This window comes from Microcaecilia unicolor, chromosome 4 (genome assembly GCF_901765095.1).
Source record: "Microcaecilia unicolor chromosome 4, aMicUni1.1, whole genome shotgun sequence".
In the NCBI taxonomy this organism is placed as follows: Eukaryota; Metazoa; Chordata; class Amphibia; order Gymnophiona; family Siphonopidae; genus Microcaecilia; species Microcaecilia unicolor.
In genome coordinates, this window is record NC_044034.1 from 317,335,914 (window position 1) to 317,358,441 (window position 22,528).

Here is a 22,528-nt window from a genome sequence, read left to right on the forward strand (position 1 = left end):
AGAAGGAAAAATTATAGACCTAGTCCTTAGTGGAGCGCATGATCTGGTATGGGAGGTAATGGTGCTGGGGCCACTTGATAACAGTGATCATAATATGATCGGATTTGATATTAGCTTTGAAGTAAGTGTACATAGGAAATCAAATACGTTAGCATTTAACTTTTAAAAAGGAGACTATGATAAAATGAGAAGAATGGTGAAAAAAAAACGGAGTGGCTGCGAGGGTCAAAATTTTACTTCAGGCGTGGATGCTGTTCAAAAACGCCATCCTGGAAGCCCAGGCCAAATATATTCTGCATATTAAAAAAGGAGGACGGAAGACCAAACGACAGCCGGCATGGTTAAAAAGTGAGGTGAAGGAAGCTATTAGAGCTAAAAGAAAATCCTTCAGAAAATGGAAGAAGGAACTGATTGAAAATAATAAGAAACGGCATAAGGAATGTCAAGTCAAATGCAAAGCGCTGATAAGGAAAGCAAAGAGGGACTTCGAAAAACAGATTGCGTTGGAGGCAAAAACACATAGTAAAAATTTTTTTAGGCATATTAAAAGCAGGAAGCTGGCAAAAGAATCAGTTGGGCTGCTAGATGACCGAGGGGTAAAAGGGGTGATCAGGTGAGATAAAGCCGTAGCAGAGAGATTAAATGAATTCTTTGCTTCGATCTTCACCGAGGAAGATTTGGGTGGGATTCTGGTGCCAGAAATGGTATTCGAAGCTGACGAGTCGGAGAAACTTAATGAATTCTCTGTAAACCTGGAGGATGTAATGGGGCAGTTCTACAAACTGAAGAGTAGCAAATCTGGAACTGATGGTATTCATCCCAGAGTACTGATAGAACTGAAAAATGAACTTACGGAGCTATTGTTATCCTTAAAATCGAGTGTGGTACCGGAAGATTGGAGGGTGGGCCAATGTAACACCGATTTTTAAAAAAAGATTCCAGAGGAGATCCAGGAAATTATAGACCGGTGAGTCTGACGTCGGTGCCGGGCAAAGTGGTAAAGACTATTATAAAGAACAAAATTACAGAGGATATTCAAAAGCATGGATTAATGAGACAGTCAACATGGATTTAGTGAAGGGAAATCGTGCCTCATCAATCTACTACATTTCTTTGAAGGGTTGAACAAACATGTGGATGCTAAGATGGATGCACAGGTCCACATGTAGCAAAATTCTGAAGTTCTCTCTGTCTCCAACTGCTGGTAGAGGGACATATCCCACTTGTCTCTGGATTGATCTATTGGGACTAATGGAAATAAAATTATTAGGTGAGAACTAATTTTACCATCGTTTTTTTTTTTCCTGTAAATTTTCTGAGGATGCTACAGAAACTGGTATCTTCTATATTTCCTAGCATATTAGCCCTGTGACATAGTCTGGGCAACATAACAGTATGTAGACCGAGTACAATAGTTACATTTACTTTTAACTCATACCTGTAAAGTTAGTAGTGAAGCTATGCTTTTTGCTGAAACAAGTTTGTGCCTGCTGAAAATGAAATCTCTGGTTAAGCCAGGCAGCTGTCCTAGTAATGCAACTTAATGTCAGGTTGACACAAAACTTAAAAAAATTTTTTTTTTAATTTTCTCATCCTAGATTGCCTCGCTTTTCCTGATGAAAGCTAAGATACAAGTGTGCATATTTTTAAGTCTTGATTTCTGTCCTTACAAGTGGGAAAAATCTTGCTGTCAAGTGGCCTGATGGCCTGGCTGTGGCTACTCAGTGAATTTAAATAACTCGGAACAAGGCTGTTGACACTAAATGTCTCTGTATCCGGAATATCCCTATACAGTGGACCAATTATCTTTTTCCCCAGTGTTTGTTTCTTAATTTACGTGCAAGTCATTAAACATTCTACTTAGTAACTTTAAGATTACATTATGAGCTTGCTGTCGTTGCAATGGTAAAATACTGTGCTATAGACCCTCAAGTGGGGGGGGGGGGGGGGGGGGGGGGGGGGAACAACCTTTTGCAAGTTTATTTTCATTATCCTTTTGAGATTTTCTTCTGAAAGCCACACATTTTGCCCTTTATCTGACTTTATATGAAACCCTGTCAAGAAGCCTCTCTAGATAGTTTTTACAGGGCTGGGGAGGAACAGGTTCTAGCCAAATCATAGAGGGACCTGATCTTAAATTAAAAATTGGATGCTTTTAGTTTAATGATGTATGTTTTTATTGTGCACATCTCCAAGGAGTATTGTAGCTTTCCTGAAATGTGTGTTTGTACTGATTTATATTTAAAAATCCATTTAAGTAATTAAGTGCTGCTATTACTATTGTGTCATCCACTCCAGCAATTCTTAGCATTTTTAATATTGTGGGTAAAATTTGATAACCTCATGGCTTGCTGCATTTGAGATTAAATTTACAATCATCAGTTTATCTGTTTAGGTTCCTTCACTTTTATTTTTTAAAAATTTCTGTACTCCCAAAGCCTTTATTTATAAGCATGTATCTTTTTAAATTATAGAATGGCTGTCCTCTGTTTACAAACAGCAATGGTTTACCATGCTCAGGGCAGAACAAGACAATGATACAGGGTATGTATGTTACAGGTTTTATATTGTAATAGTTATAATGGACAATGAAAATAGATTCCCAAGTAAAACACTTTTGGAAACATTGAAAATGGAAGAAAATTATGGTTATTGTAAGTTGGTAATGTTATAGTGCTTTCAGCAATCTTTTTAGTGAATTTAGGTTATTTTATTGAGACTGGAACGTGTAAGATGGGAATAAGGAAGGTGTAGGAAAATATGATTCTAAAAGTTTATTGTAACTCATCTAGATATTGCAAAATTTGAGGAATATTGGATAGTCTAAGAGTGTCATTGGTAGCTCTACAATTTATTTTTAAATGAAGTTTAGTCTGGTTAAGATAATTTTGAACTATAAGTAGCCCTGGGTAATGCAGTATTTATATCTGTGGATGGGCTAGTGAGTTCAAACAAGTTGGGCCTCAAACTGCAGAGAAATCCCTCGTTAGTGTTAATAATTTAGAGCTTTCACTTTGGTAGTGTCTTTAAATTTTTCTCTGTAAAAATAATATAATTAAGCCTTAGTTAGAACTGGAATAATAGAACACAGATTCGTATTTCCTTATATCAGTGTTGCTTCTTTACATTAAGATAAGTGTTTACAGAGGTTCTAATTGTTCATGGAGTTAGATTAGAAATCTTAGTTCTGATGATCTTTCATACATTAGATCTTATTGATCAAGTAATGGGAAGAAGATTTACATTGCAACACTGAGGATCATCCCGGGGGGGGGGGGGGGGGGGGGGAGGGGGGTGCAGTCAGTCTCAAAGCGACCCTAGTCCTAGAGGAGGATACAGGCTTTGTTGTTTGGGATGGGAGTCAGCTGGGGATGTGTGGGAGGTTGGGGTAAGAAGGCAATTTTTTTTTTAACATTCTTTTCCATATCATCAAGCTGATCAATCCATAGACTGGTGGGTTGTGTCCATCTACCAGCAGGTGGAGATAGAGAGCAAACTTTTGCCTCCCTATATGTGGTCATGTGCTGCCGGAAACTCCTCAGTATGTTCTCTATCTCAGCAGGTGGTGGTCACACACAGCAGCAACTCTGGCTAGGCCTCCAAGCCTAATCCTTAGGTTTTGTTGAGGCCTGGGGTTGAGGGCTCTTTTGAGCAAGTGCAAACCTGGTGGTGCCAGGTCCCTCCTTTTCTCCCCCCTCCCGCTGGCTCCGTTTAAAAAAAAAAAAAAAAAAAAAAAAATATATATTTTTAAACGTCTTTAAAGGCGTTTAATTCGACGTTTCTTTAAACGTTCATTGCAGCTACTCACTGGGACACCAGTTCGTTACAGCTCGGAGCGGCAAGCAGGTAATTTTACCTTTTTATAGCGGACAGGGGGTTCCCCGATTCTTCTCCTCGTGGCAATGGCGTCGGAGGGCGAGGGCGCAAAGGGTCGCTCCCCGGATCGCTGGAGCGCTTCTAGAGGGGATGCGGGGGTTTTACAACCTGATTCGCCCTTGATGGGTGATAGTTTAGTGACCGATGAATGTCCCGGTCGTTCCTCCGGCGTGGCGGTTTTTTCCCGCCATAAACGCCCATCCCCCGCTCCTCGCCTCCGCCATCTTGGCCGGCCACGCGGCTCGGACGGCTTCTTCGGGGCCGCCCTTGAGGTTGGAGACATTAATGCCATGAACGCCCTTAATTTGGGCGACGGCACAAAAGCGGCTAAAGTTAAGCGCCGTTCTTCCCGCGCGGCTCCTTCACGGAGTTTCGCGCCGGACGCCATTTTGGATGCGCAGCATGTCTCTCCCCCGCTATTGCGAGCGCCGGTTGAGAGTGCGTCTAGGGCTGTTGCCCAGGCTGCGGAAGTGCACAGTCTGGGGGGTTTCTCCCCCGAGTTTGTTTTGCTGCTGCATCAGGCTTTCCTCATGCAAACGCTGCCCCTGCTCCCTCTTCTGATAAAGAGGTTGAGGTTCCCAGAGGTAAACGCCCTCGGGTTGATTTCCAGGCCTTGGAGGACTTTTGTCTCCTCCGATGTAGATGAGGGCAGCGTGTCTGAGGTCTCCCAACGATCCTTTGCGGATTCCTTGGAGGAGATAGATCCCCGCTCGGATGGAGCGGATGACCCCTCTGCAGCGCGGCTTTTTAGCCCAGAGGATTTGCCCAACCTGTTGTTACAGGCCATGGACACTTTGAAGATTTCCTCTCCGGAGGACGTCTCTCCCTCAGCCCCTGTTGGCTCTGCCATTATGCTGGGGACGAAGCGCCCGCCTAGAACCTTCCACGTGCATGATGCCATGCACACCTTAATTGCGGCTCAATGGGATGTCCCGGAAACGAGCCTTAAAGTGGCTAGGGCTATGTCCCGCCTCTATCCTTTGGCTGTGAGTGAACGTGAGGCCTATCTGTGGCCTACCGTGGATTCTTTAATCACTGCGGTGACTAAGAAAACGGCGTTGCCGGTGGAAGGTGGCACGGCCCTAAAGGACGCCCAAGACAGAAGATTGGAGGCGGCCTTAAGGTCGTCCTTGGAGGCAGCTGCTTTAAGTTTGCAGGCCTCAGTTTGCGGCTCCTATGTGGCCAGGGCGTGCCGGACTATGGTGCAGCGGGCTTCCCCCTCGGATCATTCCTTGAGGGCTGATTGGCCGGCCCTGGAATCGGGCTTAGCCTATTTGGCAGACTTGCTGTATGATGTCTGGAGAGCCTCAGCTAAAGGCATGGCTCAGACAGTCTCTGCGCGGCGGTGGCTTTGGCTGAAACATTGGTCTGCTGACCACGCCTCTAAATCCCGCCTGGCTAGATTGCCTTTTAAAGGCAAGCTGCTCTTTGGGGTCGAGCTGGACAAAATCGTGACCGATCTCGGCACGTCTAAGGGCAAGAAATTACCAGAGGTCAGGGCTCGGGTTAGTACTCGTCCCGATACCTCCATACCGCCCGGGCAAGTCGGGTTCCTCTGCCCCCTCTTCCTTCAAGAGGAATTTCTCCCCCAAGCAGCATTCCTTTCGCAGAGACCGCCGTCCCGGAGGTGCTCCCTCCGGTCCTCCCCCAGGGTCTCGTACCCAATGACGGGGCCTTGGTCCACGCCCCAGTGCAGATTGGAGGACGGCTGTCCTCGTTTCTGGGCGAGTGGACCACTATAACTTCAGACGCGTGGGTGCTGGAAGTCATCAGAGACGGCTACAAGCTAGAGTTCTGCCAACCCTTAAGAGACGGGTTTGTACTCTCTCCCTGCAAGTCTCCGGTCAAGCTGTGGTAGTGCAGCAGACCTTGGACAACCTGATCCGCCTGGGTGCGGTCGTTCCGGTGCCAAAAAATCAGATTGGCAAGGGATGTTACTCCATTTACTTTGTGGTTCCAAAGAAAGGAGGTTCTGTCCGGCCTATCCTCGACCTCAAAGGGGTCAATCGGGCCTGGAAAGTGAGGCACTTTCGCATGGAGACTCTCCGCTCTGTTATAGCGGCAGTGAAGGCAGGAGAGTTCTTGGCTTCCTTGGACATCAAGGAAGCGTACCTGCATATTCCCATCTGGCCTCCTCTCCAACGCTTTCTGCGTTTTACAGTCCTGAGACGACACTTCCAGTTCAGAGCCCTCCCTTTCGGGTTGGCTACTGCTCCGCGGACCTTTTCCAAAGTAATGGGGGTCATAGCGGCCTTCCTGCTAAAGGAAGGAGTACAAGTCCATCGTTATCTGGACGACTGGTTGATCCGAGCCCCCTCTTATACAGAGTGCGGCAAAGCTATGGACCGGGTAGTTGCTCTTTTGAGCTCCCTGGGATGGATCATCAACTGGAAGAAGAGCCAGCTGCGCCCGACTCAGTCCCTGGTGTATCTGGGAGTTCGATTCGACACCCAAGTGGGCAGAGTGTTCCTGCCAGACAATCGGATTGTCAAGCTTCAGGCTCAGGTGGACTAGTTCCTAGTAGCCTCTCCTATTCGGGCTTGGGACTACGTGCAGCTGTTGGGCTATATGACGGCCACGATGGAAGTAGTGCCCTGGGCCAGGGCTCATATGAGACCACTACAGCTATCTCTGCTGCTGCGCTGGACTCCGATGTCGGAGGATTATGCTGTGCGCCTTCCCGTGGACCCAGCAGTGCGCAAGGCGCTGAGCTGGTGGACGCAGACAGACAAGTTGTCTGCAGGATTGCCTCTGGTGACCCCGGAGTGGATTGTCGTCACGACAGACGCCTCTTTGATGGGCTGGGGAGCCCACTGCTTGGGAAGGACAGCGCAGGGGCTCTAGTCTCCTGCAGAGGCAAGTGGTCTATCAACCTCCTGGAACTCAGAGCCATTCGCTTGGTGTTATTGGAGTTCATCCCGGTACTCGTGTTGAAGCCTGTACGGGTCCTGTCGGACAATGCCACGGCTGTGGCCTATATCAACCGCCAGGGAGGTACCAGAGTGCCCCTCTAGCCAAGGAGGCTATGAGTCTTTGCCAGTGGGCGGAAGCGAACCTGGAGCAGCTTTCAGCGGCCCACATTGCCGGAGTCATGAATGTCAAGGCGGACTTTCTCAGTCGCCATACCTTGGAGCCCGGAGAGTGGCAACTATCTGCTCAGGCGTTCTTGGACATCACGAAGTGCTGGGGCCAGCCAAGCCTAGATCTGATGGCGTCATCGGCCAATGGCCAAGTGCCGCGCTTTTTCAGCAGAGGACGGGACCCTCGATCCCTGGGAGTAGATGCTCTTCTCCAACAGTGGCCGACACAAGAGCTCCTCTATGTGTTCCCGCCCTGGCCCATGTTGGGCAGGGTGCTAGACCGGGTGGCAAAGCATCCCGGCAGGGTAATCCTGGTGGGTCCGGATTGGCCCAGACGTCCCTGGTATGCGGACTTGTTCAGGCTCTCAGTCGACGATCCTCTGCGGCTGGCAGTGGAGCAGGGCCTGTTACATCAGGGTCCCGTGGTGATGGAGGATCCCTCTCCCTTTGGTCTTACGGCCTGGCTATTGAGCGGCAGCGTCTGAGGAAGAAGGGCTTCTCAGACAAGGTCATCGCCACTATGCTGAGAGCGAGGAAGCGCTCTACTTCTACTGCTTACGCCAGGGTTTGGCGTATCTTTGCAGCATGGTGTGAAGCAGGCTCACTTTCTCCCTTCACTGCTCCAATTTCTTCAGTGTTGGCGTTCCTGCAAGAAGGTCTGGAGAAAGGCCTGTCGCTCAGTTCCCTTAAAGTCCAGGTAGCGGCTCTGGCTTGCTTCAGGGGCCGCCTGAAGGGTGCTTCCCTGGCTTCGCAGCCAGATGTGGTGCGCTTTCTCAAGGGAGTTAATCACCTGCGCCCTCCTCTGCACTCAGTGGTGCCTGCGTGGAATCTCAACCTGGTGCTAAGAGCATTGCAGAAGCCGCCTTTGGAACCCTTGTCGAGGGCATCTCTGAAAGACCTGACGTTGAAAGCAGTCTTTTTGGTGGCTATCACTTCAGACAGAAGAGTTTCCGAGCTCCAGGCGCTCTCATGTCGAGAGCCTTTTCTGCAGTGCACTGAGGCAGGAGTGACTATTCGCACAGTGCCTTCCTTCCTGCCCAAGATTGGTTCTCGCTTCCATGTGAATCAGCAGCTCTGTCTCCCTTCCTTTCGTAGGGAGGGCTACCCAGAGGAGTACTCCGCTCTTGAATATCTGGATGTGAGACGAGTCATCATCAGATACTTGGAAGTGACCAATGATTTCCGGAAATCGGATCATCTGTTTGTCCTGTTTGCAGGTCCTCGTAAGGGTCTGCAGGCTGCTAAGCCTACAGTGGCAAGATGGGTCCAGGAAGCCATTGCAGCGGCTTATGTGGCCGCGGGGAAGGTGCCGCCTATCCAGCTGAAGGCTCACTCCACGAGAGCTCAGGCGGCCTCGATGGCAGAGGCCGGATCCGTCTCCTGGGAAGAGATATGCAAGGCGGCAACGTGGGCTTCGGCTCATACATTCTCCAAGCATTACCGTTTGACTGTGGCTGCACGGGCGGAGGCCCGGTTTGGAGCTTCAGTGTTGAGGTCAGGGATTTCTATGTCCCGCCCTGGGTGAGTACTGCTTCGGTACATCCCACCAGTCTATGGATTGATCAGCTTGATGATATGGAAGGTAAAATTATGTATAATCATACCTGATAATTTTCTTTCCATTAATCATAGCTGATCAATCCATAGCCCCTCCCAGATATCTGTACTGTTTATATTCTGGTTGAATTTTAGGTTCAAGTTTAGCCTTCAGTTACTTCAGGAGGACTTCGTGTTCAAGTTCTTCTTTCACTTGGATTCTTCAAGAGTTGAGACGACTTTGTGTTACAGTGAGCTGCTGCATTCCTCTCCCCTCCGTTTTACGGGGCTGGATTGAGACATAAATTCTGCCGGCACTCCCTCCCGCTTCGTGCGGCTGTAGGGCAGCTTTGTACCCCTCCCGCTTCGGCGGTGTTAGGGTCAGTCAGCTCCTCCCGCGGTTGCGGTTGCAGGATAAGCCAGATCCCCCCGCATCGGCGGGTGTGGTGTCCCTCCCCCGCTCCGCGGGGATGAGCTGGACGGATTCCCCTCCCCCACTTGTGTGGGGATGAGCTGGGTTAATTCCCCTCCCCCGTTTCGGCGGTGGTGAGCTGGGCAGAGTGTCCCTTCGTGGGTGTAATTCTCTAAGTGCTGAGTCCTGCGGATGGAGCTTTGATATCGACATACTGAGGAGTTTCCGGCAGCACATGACCACATATAGGGAGGCAAAAGTTTGCTCTCTATCTCCACCTGCTGGTAGATGGACACAACCCACCAGTCTATGGATTGATCAGCTATGATTAATGGAAAGAAAATTATCAGGTATGATTATACATAATTTTACCTTGTGTATTAATTTAGCTTGAACTTCTTCACTTTTTATTTTCGCTATCCTGGATAGAAAGTTTGAGAAGCGGCTTTAAGGCTGGGAGCATCCCTTTTTGTGTCTCTCCAATATTTCATATTTTGTTAGCTTAGACATTAACGGATCAGATGGGATCACTTAAGACAGTTTCCTAGAATCTAGGAGGAGTATCATCTTTATCAAAAGAACAAAAATTTTTGACTTTTCATAGATATAGCACTTCTGCAGGAGACTCGCTTGTCATCTGCAGAACATTTAAAAAATTTCAAAAATAGTGGGTGGAACATGTGGTGGGGGCAAGGCGGGAGTACTCCTCTTCATAAGGGTCTAGATTTACAAATTCACTTCACTATTCAGCATCCAGAAGGGAGACGCGCTCACTACGATCACTTTAGACTGTCAGCTCCTGGTTAGGTCTTGCATTGTTTTTATGGCCTTCGGTAGTGCGTTCCATAGCTGCGTGCAGATGTATGAGTTACGTGTCTGTGCTTTGAAAATGAGTACTCGTATATACCAGTGTTTAATCAACCTGTGCAGAGTGCTAGATTCAACTCTTGCCACCTTGTTGGGCAGACTGGTTGGATGGTTTAGGTCTTTTTCTGCCCACATTTACTATGCTAAAATATATACTTTGATATGGTCATCTTTTATTCATATCCAGTCTGAAAAAGAAGATTCTGCCTTTTGAAAAATTGTCAAAAATGGATTGTTAGCTGGACATCTCATTTTCTTTTGTTACTTGGTTGAGGATAATATTCTATGGAATGGAGTAGCTTAATAGATATAGCAGTAGGCTGAGAACCAGGGAAGCCTAGTGCAAATCCCACTAAAGCTTCTAGTGATCTTGGACAAGTCACTTCACTCTCCATTGTACCAGGTACAAACTTAGATTGTGACTTCTCCAGGGTCAGGTTATAGCTTGTCTTGACCTACAACTGAAAAAGGGGTGAGCTATATCCAATGTCCTGTCCCTTTTTCAGTCTGTTTTGCAGTACCATTTCTCTAAAACCTTTATGAAATGCATCCAAACTTAAAGGAGAGAGGGGGAGGTGGAGGGGGCACTGCTGATATGCCTCCAATAGGTAGACCAGTTGTTAAACTGTCATGCTACAGAAATGTGAAATATTTTTGCTATCATCTGCATTTGTAAATCCAAGGTCTAAAAGTTAATTTTTGTGTCTTAATACTCAAGCATTGAATGGTATATAGAAACTTTAGAAAGTGCTTTTATAATGAAATAGCTATTGTGAGGGGTGAACTTTTTTTATGCCTGTTTCTTAATACTCAAGCACTGAATGGTATATAGAAATTTTAGAAAGTGCTTTTATAATGAATTGTTGGGGGGGGGGGGGGGGGGGGAGATTTTGTAAGGGTACTGTAGCATCAAGCTCAGTATACTCCTACTCTGGAATAAGGGTAGCAAGAAAACCAGTTGCAGATAAACTGGAAGCCAAAAGAGGGCACCATAGGTCTTTTAATGAAAGGTTGGTAGGCACCCAGAGAAAGGAAAAGAAGGTTCAGGAAAAATCCTGGTTACCCAGACCAATGAGGAGGGAACTTCCTCAGAAGGGGGAGGGCTGGGCTTTACAGCTCCTAACACCTGGCAGTGGGAGTGGGAAGAGAAGGAATCGGGTTCCCCAGCCCATGCAAGTGGAAAACAGCAATTCTTCAGATAGGGAAGAGAGCCCATGGAGTTTGATAACTCAGGCCCTGTACCCCCTACGGAAGGTGAGGAGATGGAAATAGAAAACTGACATTTAAAAAGTCTCTAGAAAAGTTGGGAATTAATCCAGCAAGTCTCTGGAAAAGGTGGGAATTAATCTAGCAGTTACTCTGTAAGTAAAGGGTTTTCTTTTGCTGGCAGATATGTGTTTGGTGGGGCAGGATAATGGAGTTCAGGCCTCTCCATTATGAGTGATTAAGCATGGGATGTGCTAGCTGTTTGAGCTCTAGGCTTGTTATAGAGGCCAAACACAAAACAGAAATATTTTTAGGTGCTAGGTAGTTTTGGTTAGCACCAGTGTTTTTGAAATAAGACTGACTTGAGGAACAAGGAATTTTGGTGGACTCTCTCTTTTGCCTAAAGGCTGAATCATAGTCTGTCACCAGGATAAAACTTTGAGCAGAAGGAAGAGGCATTAAGTTTAAAGCAAAAGAAGGGCAATTGTTTGCCAAGCAGTAATAGGAACTGCCATAAATAAGCTAATTTGCATAAAGCTCCCCTTGTCCTTGGTCGGATTTCTTTTCTTTTGAGGACAATAAATAGCAAATGAAACTGAAACCTGAATATTGCAAAAAGGATACAGGTAGCTGTGTGTTTTATACCTTTTGAAGCTGTAATGTTTGGACTATATGCTTTTAATTCACGCTGACTTAAAAGGGAGTTCAAAATACTGACCCTGAGGAGTGGAAATTGCCTTATGTAGACATTTTCTGCCTACTTTTTGTTTTGGAGAGCTGTTCTTATCTCTGTAACCTCCTGCCTGGAGGTGCTATATCACACTATATATTTCTTTAATTCATATTTGGAAGAATGAAGTGACATTGTACTTTAAAAACAGAAAAAGTGGAGAATTTATTATTTCTTTGGTAGACATGAGATTTCCTAGAGGGATTTAACTTTCATTTTATAAAGCCCTTATTATAAAAATAGATTACAAAAAAAGTCAAATAATTCTGCAGAGGATATTTATTAGCAAAACTCTGTTGATTCCCATTGTTCTTATTACTGACTCGGAATCAGTATTGTCTTTTGCCCCTTTTTTCACTCCCTCTGACCTTCATGTTACACTAGTACCCTGACTGCAGAAGACTCAAAAGAAATTGAGCTTGATATATCTTTGTCATTCTTGCCCAGGTGGGGGTGCTCAGTCTGCATGCCATTAACCTTCCTTGACACTTAATGCTTTGGCTTCTAAGCAAGTAAACTCACTTGAACAAATGATATGCCACATGCAAACTACTTGTAACTACAGGATACTACCATTTTAAGGTTGTCAAGAGTACAGATGAGTCATATTTTTTGCATGAACCTCCTGTTGTAATATGTGTGTGTGGGGGGTGGGGGCAGTATGACAGCTGGAGAGCAGGTTTTAAGTGTGAGGTGTTCTTTTGCGTCTGGCCCTTTAACTTTTTTTTTCGCTATGCTGAAATGGGAGGGTAAGATGAGGGTCCTTTCCACCAAGGAAGGCTGAGTTAGGCACTGCTGTATCTTTTAGAGGCGATCTGTTAATGTTGTAGGCTCTGGCAGAAAGTTCAAGTTTTAAAACTAGGGAAAAGGGTTTTATACTATGGGAAAAGAAAAAGCTGTGCTGCAAACTACTTAAAACTAAACTGGGGTTTCCTATGACTCTCAGGTCTGCTCTACACTGATTCTATGGTATTCTCTAACCTATGGAACTGTAATAGTGACTTTAAATGCTAAACAAAGAAAACTCTATTCCTTAAATTGTCTTTGCTAAATAAGTAGAGTAACTTAAAAGACACTGAGAGAACCTATTTAGCTCTAAATCTACCTCTCCCAAGTTTAAAAGCAATTTCCCAGCAAACAACTTACCAATGAAGATCTATCCTGCTCTGGAAGTCGTCACAGCACCTCTTCTGTGGTAAGAGAAGGGATGAGAGTACTAAGATGTGTTATTTTCCTGATGTTTGATGCACCTATTTTACTTTGCATTTGATGTTTTGTTAGGGCTTATCTGTTAAAATCTAAAATTAGAATCCCTGCTTATGTCCATAGGCCTCAGGAAATCAATAAAGAGGAATTTGAAGGGAACAGCATGAGATGTGGTAGAAAACTTGCTAAAGATGGTGATGTAAGTATTAAATGTATTTTCTTGACATACGTTTTAGACTGCTAAACGTGTAATAACACACACAAGAGCATAAGATGTGCCATGCTAGATCAGATCAAAGATCGACCAAGATCAGCATTCTGTTTCTCAAAGTGGCCAATCGAGGACACACACAACCCAGCAGAATCTCGGAGTAGATACTTTCTTAATTGTTCATTCCCAGAATTTGATGCTGGCTTTCCCAAACCCACCTAGCTAATAACTGATCATGTACTTATCTTCCAACTATGTGTTTAAAACCTGGCTGTGCTACCTGCCTTGATCTTGTTTTCCGAGAACGAATTTCACAGCTTAATTGTATGTTGAATGAAACATTAGTGATTTTAAAATGTGTTAGCTAATTTCATGGGGTGTCTCCTAATCTTTTCTTTGAAAGAGTAAATTGTCTCCATTGACAAGCAAGATTGAATCAACTGCTTGAGTAGGTGATATTCAGCATTAGCACAGCTCTCCCAAAGGCCAATGAAGAAAGCCTTGCGGTAGAGCTGGCTGAGCGCACAGGCTCTATAGTAAAATTAGCTATCTAAAAATATCACTGCATGCTGTAAGCAATGAGCATGCAGATTACTGCTCTGTTAAAATTATGTCAGTAATCTGCAGCTCATTGCTAAATGCCATCCTTTCTTTCAGTGCCTGAGCAGTGATTTGGCTCAGGCATTGACAGAAGGGATGACCATTTAAAAAAACAAAAACCCACTACCAGGTTTGGAGGATGGCTAATTGGTTGAGGTGTTGGGTATAGTAAGGGGTAGGGGATGGAGAGAGGGACAGGGATATTCTGTAATGTTTAATAGCAAAAGCAAAATACACAAGAGGGGAAAAATGTTATTTTATCAATGCCTTTTAGCTATATCTAGTGGCTTGTAGAAGGCAATTATATATTGTTCCCCGATATGTTAATAAAAATGTGGGGACCCCCCCCCCCCAAAAAAAAAAGAAAAACCCATATCACGGGCAAAAAAGCATGCCATCAGCATTTTGCATCATCTACCCCCTCTGGTATCTAGTGGCACCCCCATCCCGACTCATTTAGACTTTATGGTTCAACATTTTATTGATGAGAAAGTAAAGTAAGTACATCCAATTTTATTGATGAGAAAGTAAAGTAAGTACATCCAATGATCTGGGTATACAAAGTTTCAGTAATCAAAGCGTACACAGTAAAGACAAAATTATATATTCCGTCATCAAACTTTAAACCTTTTCTCCCTCCTCCCCCCCCCCCCAACCTTCCCAACCTATTAATTTATGGTACATGAAATCTCTTTATTAAAACAAGCAATAGAAAAACATATGGGCAATGACCAAGTTTTCACTAAAAATGGAACTCTACCACCTCTTATAAAAAATCCCAACAACCCCCATACCCTACCCTAAACCTTGTCCTAATATACAGTTTATAGAGCCCAATGACCTGACCCATCAGGAAGATTAACTTATCAGATAAGTCATCAACTTTGTCCAACAATCATACATTCCCCTCAACTCTTCCCCTCTCATGTCCACACCCCCCTTAGAACAATAAAGTTGCTGCCACAAGACACGAGTACCTAATAAAGAGCCAACCCCTATTCTAAGTAAAGGGGAAGGGCCTGTATTCTTATAGCCCTGATTCCACCCCTCCCCCAACTAGACTTTAAAAAAAAATCCTTCTTAGTGTCTAGTGGAACCCCCATTAACCACTCAGACCCCTGTACCTTAAATAAAGCTGGAGCAATGCCCCCTTGTTCAAGCCTCCAGTGCCATTATCTTTAAAAATGGCAGTGCCTGTTCCTGCGCAGTGTGTCCTGAGTGAATCACACTGCCATTTTGAAGATGACAGCGCCAGAGGCCGGAGCGAGTGGGCATCGCTCTTGCCTCATTTAAGGTACAGGGTCTGAGGGGGGGTTGTTTGTGGGTGAGGGTCCCACTAAACTCCAGGAAAGATATATTTTTTTTAAACTCAAGTCATGTTGTGGGGGGGAGGGGGGATAAGGAGGGAAGGGTGCTACTTAGACACCAGGGATGTTTTTTCGGAGTTCAGGGAGAGGGGGTGGCCAGTAAACTACCATGGATTTTGTTTTCTTATTTCTGGGGAAGGGGGCCATTTAGACTACCAGGAACTGTTTGGGAGGAGAGAGGGGCTGCCTTTAGACACCCACTCTTCTCAGCCAACCCTTCTACTCTGCCCTGGACCTGGTGCAAAGTTTCCCGCATTGTGCATGCTTCAAAACTTTTCATTGTACATTTGAGGAATTGGCAGTGTGGTGTACAGTCGTGGTTTCTGTGTAAGTTAACACCTGCACTGAAACCCTTTCTGAATTGCTCAGCCAGTAACTTTCACTTTAAACCTGCAGTAATTGCATGGTTAGTCTCATGGTGACTTTCAGCAAACTTTTGTGGCAGACTCCAGTTTCAGTATACTTGTCCAAGAAATTAGACCTCAGATACCAAGTGCAACCTATACCTGGTTTCAACAAAACTGATTTCCCATATTTCATTGACATTTGAATTGACACTTAAAAAGAACAAAGCTTAAAGTACAGAGACCACTCTTAGCAGTGTTGTTTAATAATACTTTATTTTCCTTTTCGTATCGATGTTGGTTTTTAACCATTCCCTTAATGAATGAAACTCCCTAATTTTCTTTTGTCTTGATTAGATTGTAAGCTCTAGACCATGTGGGAAAGAAGATATTTCATGGTTCTGTGCTCTCTACACAACTCACTTCCCCTTTATATGGTAGTTATACACACCTGGACCAAACAAAATTAAAAAAGGTATCTAATGCTTTTCCTTTTACAGCACAAGCCAAGTTCAGTTCAATTGTATCTGACTGAGGAATATGATAACTCGTCTTACTCACTCAGCATACAATGCATTTGAGATTGTTCAAAGAATTTCTGCCTCAACTATTATTCACAAAAAGGCTTGTCTGAGCCTTGGGGCTTAGAGAAAATGTGCATACTAAATAGGCTGAAGCCTCTCATACAGGTGTCCACCTTATTATCACAAATGAAATCATGCACAGCCTCCAAATAATGAACTCATGGGCGGACGCATTCCAACTAAAGCTAAACGCAGAAAAAACACAATGTCTCATCCTGTCCTCACAATACAACACAGACAAACCCAATACCATAAACACCCCAGACTACACCCTTCCGGTCTCAGACAGCCTGAAAATTCTGGGAGTCACAATTGACCGAAATCTCACAGTCGAAGATCATGCGAAAAATACAGCAAAGAAAATGTTCTACTCAATGTGGAAACTTAAAAGAATTAAACCTTTCTTCCCAAGGGAAGTATTCCGCAGCCTCAATGGTGCTCAGTCATCTGGACTACTGCAATGCCATTTATGCCGGATGCAAAGAATAAATCATTAAGAAGCTTCAAACCGCTCAAAACACAGCAGCCAGACTCATATTTGGGAAAGCGAAATACGAAAGCGCCAAACCCCTAAGAGAAAAACTACACTGGCTCCCACTAAAAGAATGTATTGCGTTCAAAGTTTGCACCCTGGTCCACAAAATCGTTCACGGAGAAGCTCCGACCTACATGTCAGACCTTATAGACTTGCCTATTAGGAATGGAATGCAAAAAGATCATCACACAGATTCCTCAATCTCCATTATCCTAACTGCAAAGGGCTAAAATATAAATCCACATACGCAACCAGTTTCTCATACATCTGCACGCAGCTATGGAACGCACTACCGAAGGCCATAAAAACAATGCAAGACCTAACCATCTTCCGAAGGCTACTGAAAACAGATCTTTTCAAGAAGGCATACCATAAGTATCCATCTTAAATACTAAATAACAACACTATACACGATCTATACAAAACCGAACCCTTATCACGTGACTGATTAACCTCTTTGATATTAATTGATCAAGCAATACCACTTTAAACCTTATGTTGAATAGGGTCTCTTTATAGTCGATGACCTAATGTACGTTACAATCCAATTTATTACTCAGGAACCTTCATGCAATACCATAATTTACTCTTCTTTACCATGTATGTATGCACATGGTGTATATATATACCATGATGATCTGTTCCATTTATGTTATGTTCCATGTTTTTACCATGTATGTATGCACCTTAACGCAATACCATTTGTAATTCTGTTATCCGGAAATGGCAACCGCCATTACGGCAAATGTAAGCCACATTGAGCCTGCAAATTGGTGGGAAAATGGGGGATACAAATGCTACAAAATAAATAAAACTAGGGAGAAAGTCAAAGAAATGGTGGATACTGTCAAACACCACTTCTGTCAAAGCCCACGTCATCCTAGGTCCAGAGTAAGGGCTAAACAAATAGGGCTGCTGGTTGGCTTTTGGGGGCCCCTTTCCAAATTTATGCCATGGGCTCCAACATGTTTAACAGCAGACCTGCATCATAAGGCAGCGCAGATATGGGCTTTTTGATTCTCAACCACATTATTCATTCCACCTACATACCTGGAAGGGAAAACCAGTTGGTAGACAGACTCACCAGAGGCCTCCAACTTCACAAGTGTTCTCTGGGTCAGGAATTGGTGCAATCAGACCCCGATGCTCAGAAGTTAATGCGGGCACTAGAGGCCATTAATGCCGGACTAGCACACACATTTACCTGTGCAGAATGTTCAGAGGCCTGGAGCATGGGAATGAATGAGCACACAGATAAACAGTGCAAGTATCATGTTAATGTAAATGAGGTCATTTTGTATTTCTCCCCAATGCTCAGAAAAGTGCGCCAAAATGAAAGCTGCCTTACCACTGCAAAAAATAACACCATCTAGGAACAAATGTGAGGGTGTTGGAAGAGAGGATTCCTCATGTTTTGATTGCTTTTAAAGGCAGAAGGAAGCCCGTGCAAGCCCTTAAGCGCTGGTTGTGGGAAATGAGTATGCGTGAGTCACAGCACACCTGAAAGTGAAAGCACACGTTGACATCTCTTTCCTGTGTTTTTAAATATAAGCGTCCAAGCTAAGAAAAAAACAAACAAACCTTATTTTGCCACAGAGAACAGATGCCAGTATGTGCTTCGTGGGTTTTGTCAAGTGCATGTGCTCAGGCCTGAGCTTACTGTGGAACTCTGCACATACGCCAAGCATTCCTCCTGCCGAACTCTCTAGTGCTCAACACTGAGCATACCTATATTTGCATCTCATTAGCACTGAGCATTAGGGAGTAGTTGTTCTGCGCTGTTCTGGCAGTATTTTCATGGTGCTGTTCAGAACAGTGCTGGAGTTTTGAGCATCTGGGCCTCGGTTTGTAGGGAATGTCTCAAATAGACTTCATTAGCAGCATAAATGCTATGCTTTTCTTGTACTGCTCAAGGTGAGCATTGCCAAGTAGCCTTGCACAGGGATTCACTTGCCATAGACTCTGATTCCTTCTCTGTGCATATCCTCCCATACCTTTTTTTTTTAAATTCTTTATTTATAAGTATTTCATTTACATACAATGACATAAATGAGGAAATATCAGAAAATACAAACAGCTGAAAAAAAGAGAACTACTTATAGCCATTTCTGGCTTAAAAATAGAAGATAAGCTTTTAGATTTTGTCCACAATCTGTTTGAATCAAGATACTAGGCAATAAAATAAAGGAAAAAGAAAAAAAATAACATAGCTATAAACTAAGTTATTAACGGTTGGATTAATGCAGAGATTCTACAGCCAACATAACAGCGTTCTCATTTAGGGAGGCAAATCCTTGGGCTTAACAGCTTCCTTCATTACAATAAATTCTAACAACTTCGAGGGAGAGAAAAATATATAATTAACTAATTCAAAAGTTACATAGCATTTACAAGGAAACTAACAGAAAGGTTGCACCTAAATTAATAACTCTAGATTTATACAATAGAAATTCCTTTCTCCTTTTCTGTGTGCTCCTTGCCATGTCAGGGAAAATTTGAATTTTCTGACCCAAGAAACAATCATTTAAATGGCGAAAGTATAGCCTGAAAATATTATTTCTATCTAGTTCAAGAGCGAATGTCACTATTAAAGTTGTTCTTTCGGTGATCACTTCCAGGGAGTTCTCAAGATATTCTGTCAAATTAAAATTTGAAGCAGTCTGAGGATCTCACTATTCCAGAGATATATTGGGCCCTTGTAATAGGGGGAACTCCCTCTACAGGGATTCCCAATATATCTACAAAATATTTTCTAAGCCTATAAATTGATGATACTAAAGGAGATTTAGGAAAGTTCAATATCCTCAGGTTATTTTTCCTCCGGTTATTCTCCAAATACTCCATCTTTCTTTCCTGAGTTTCCTTTTCTTTTACCAAAGTCACTGTTAAATCCTGTAATTGTTTAAACTCAGTCTCCATCTTAGACATTTTTTCATTCTGTTCTTGAACTTTTATAGATATGCTCTGACTATTTTGCTTCAGTTCCACAATTTCGCCATTTATGGAAGTATTCATATGAAGTAAAGTGTTTTTTACCTCCTGGATTGCGTCCCAAAGCCATAGGCATCATCACCTGAGTTGGTCTTTTCATTCCTCCACAGCTCTCTGAAGTGACTCCGTGGGAGGCAGGGAACCCGACCAGCGTTTGTCCCTGAGTTGTTATCTCCTTCCCCGGAGTAGAGGTACTCGAGGGACCTCCTTCCACAAACAGCAATTCCAACTGTTGTGGACCCGTCGATTCTGCTACACTTCCGGGTTGTGGGGGAGCGGTGAGAGAATGAGGGCTCAGCGTTGCGCCCTCTACGCTGCGCTCTGCTCCGGACTGGAGCGAGCCCGTCAAGGTAGAAGCCTGCACAGCCAGGGTCCCGATTCCAAAGTTTTCAAGCATCGTTTGATGAGAAGCTGGGGGTAGCGCCGGTACAGAGGAGGTAGGTGCCGGCGTTTTTCCCTTTCTTTTCCCCATCTAGAAGTCGGGGTAAGAATTTCTCTCTCGCGAATGCTGTCAAATCTTAGGAGCTCCGGGATCCAACAACTGTTACCGGCGCCATCTTGATTCCCTTCTGCCCTTCCATACCTTTTAATAGCAAAAAACCTACAGAAATTGCAAAGAAGTCTGAACACAGTGATAGCCATAGTCTGTGCTGCACAGGTCTCAAGAAAAACTAGTTTTTCCCTTCTTAAGATATCAGTTCAGCCTCTGCTTAGGCTATGAATGTTTCCACCCTTGATGCAGAATTGGGACACACTCTTGCATCCCAATATCAAATCACTGGTTGTAATAGCATGGAAATTGAGCATTGGCTGGTTACCATGCTGGGACTGCCACTACTAGTTCAAAATATTGTGGTGGCAGCAAGAAAACCTTCCAAATAAAGATTTTATGCTTCAAATAGGAGAAATTTTCCATAAATTGTTTTGCATAAGGCCAAGACCTCTTTTGGTGTCTGTTAAATACATTGTAATATCTCTCTTTGTGCACCTTAGTGCCTTATCTGTCTAATAGTGAGCTTCCACTTCTCAGTGTCCAGTTGTCTCCAGAATCACAATGGGTTATTTTCATCTCAAACCTTCAATTCAAAATTCACTAGTCCCCATGAATATATTCATCTCTAAAGTATCTGACAGAGAAGATACTTGCACCTAAGTATCAGGTTCCAAAGACATCCCCAACTAACATTCCCAAGCCCTTTCATGGGGTTAACTTGGCGTCTGTAATTGGTTGGAAGGCGCTTCATATATTCTGGATAACAGCTTGCTGGATTTTTGTTTAAACAGTACTTGTTCCATATCCAAGGTAGATCTGGTCAAATTGATTTGGGCATCCATCTCACTATGAAAATCTTGAGGACCAAGGTTGGACACCCTTTCTAAGAGATGGCTAAAGGTTCTCCCAGGCTCACCTTATGAAATGTAATTGAGGTCTGTCATTTTCTTAATTCTCCATATTGGCCTTCGGACTGTCTGTCTATCTTTCTGTGGCCAATTCTCCAGAACTCTCTATATTTCAGGTTTTTTTTTCCTTGTTCTTTCCAAGAACTTGATCTTAAATTACAAAAGAAGGAAAGATTAAATCAAGTGTCTCTACCATGTTTGTAGGAAGGCTTTTTTTTTTTTTTTTTTTTTTGCAGAAATGTCTTCACCATTTTTATAGGCAATGATTGTGACTCATAACCTTTTGATTCCTTGCTTGGAATATTTCAAACCGACAAATTTAACCAGGCAACTTTGTCTGGTTCTGTAGTCTTGTCTAAGTACAGTGCACTCCATTTAAGTGCATGTCGGATAAGCGCATGCTCTGTTTAACTACATGCCGTACTTCGGCCCCATTTTTGGCGCCATCAATTTCTATGGGGACAAACTTCGGTTTAGCGCACCACTGATAAGTGCAAGATTCGCTTATATGCATGGTTTAAGACTGTTCCTTTGCAGGAAGGACTCGCATAAGCACGCGCACGGAATACGGAAGCCGATTGGCGCGTGACAACCAACGAGATTTCAAATTTACCACCCCTTTAACTGCCACAGGTAGAATAAGTGAAAGAATGTTGTTAGAGTGTACACTGGGATCGTTGTCGTGCAACTGTAAGACTTTAACACTGGCTGAACGAATAGAAGTTCTTAAAAAATTAGAAAACAAAGAAAGTCAAGCATCTATTGCTAAAGAATATGGTGTCAATCCCAGTCAAAGTTCACGTGTCTTGAAGCAGAAAAACCAACTTCAGACTGGCAAAACAATACAAATCCACAACGGAAATGAAAACGGGCAGGAAAAGCTGAGGAGATAGAAGATGCTCTTCTTTGGTGGTTTTCTCGAGTCAGGAGCAGACAGTTTCCTGTCAGTGGTCCACTGCTTATGGAGAAAGCTAACTAGATAGCTAAAAGTCTTGGACTAACTGAATTCAAAGCCACTGTTGGATGGTTGGAAAGATGGAAGGAGAGGAACAAAATAAAATCCAAGAAACAGCATGGTGAGAAACAAGACGCTAATGACTTTGGTGCTGAAAATTGGGTTGTTTCAGTTCTTCCTACCATCTTGAACGAGTTTGTACCTCATGACATTTTCAATGCTGACGAAAACGATCTCTACTGGCAAGCGATTCCTGATGGAACACTTGCATTCAAACAAGCCAAAACTACTGGAGGTAAATCGTCGAAGGACCGACTGATGATCCTCCTTTGCTGCAATATGGATGAGAGTGAGAAATTGGAACTCCTCGTTATTGGAAAGAGCAAACGGCCCCGTTGCGTCAAGAAAGTTAAGCGACTTCCTGTGTCATTCGAGGCTAACGCAAATTCATGGATGACTGGGGAAATTTGGAAGCAGTGGCTAAAGAAGTTAGACACTAGAATGCGGGCACAAAAGCGTCAGATTTTGTTGCTTTGTGATAATTGTGCTGCACACAGTGATGATGTCAGGCTGTCTAACGTCAAGGTGGTCTTCCTGCCACCAAACACTACCTCTCTGATCCAACCT

General features: G+C 43.9%; 1 protein-coding gene across 3 annotated transcripts in view; it reads left to right on the forward strand.

The window, feature by feature from the left end:
• GMCL1 (germ cell-less 1, spermatogenesis associated) overlaps positions 1-22,528 on the forward strand; it is an 82,401-nt gene that overhangs the window by 41,458 nt on the left and 18,415 nt on the right. For all 3 annotated transcript variants that reach the window (XM_030201893.1, XM_030201894.1, XM_030201895.1), the window contains 2 exons: positions 2,475-2,544; positions 13,037-13,112. In XM_030201893.1, coding sequence (XP_030057753.1) covers positions 2,475-2,544; positions 13,037-13,112 — 146 coding nt within the window. The remainder of the gene's footprint in view (positions 1-2,474; positions 2,545-13,036; positions 13,113-22,528) is intronic.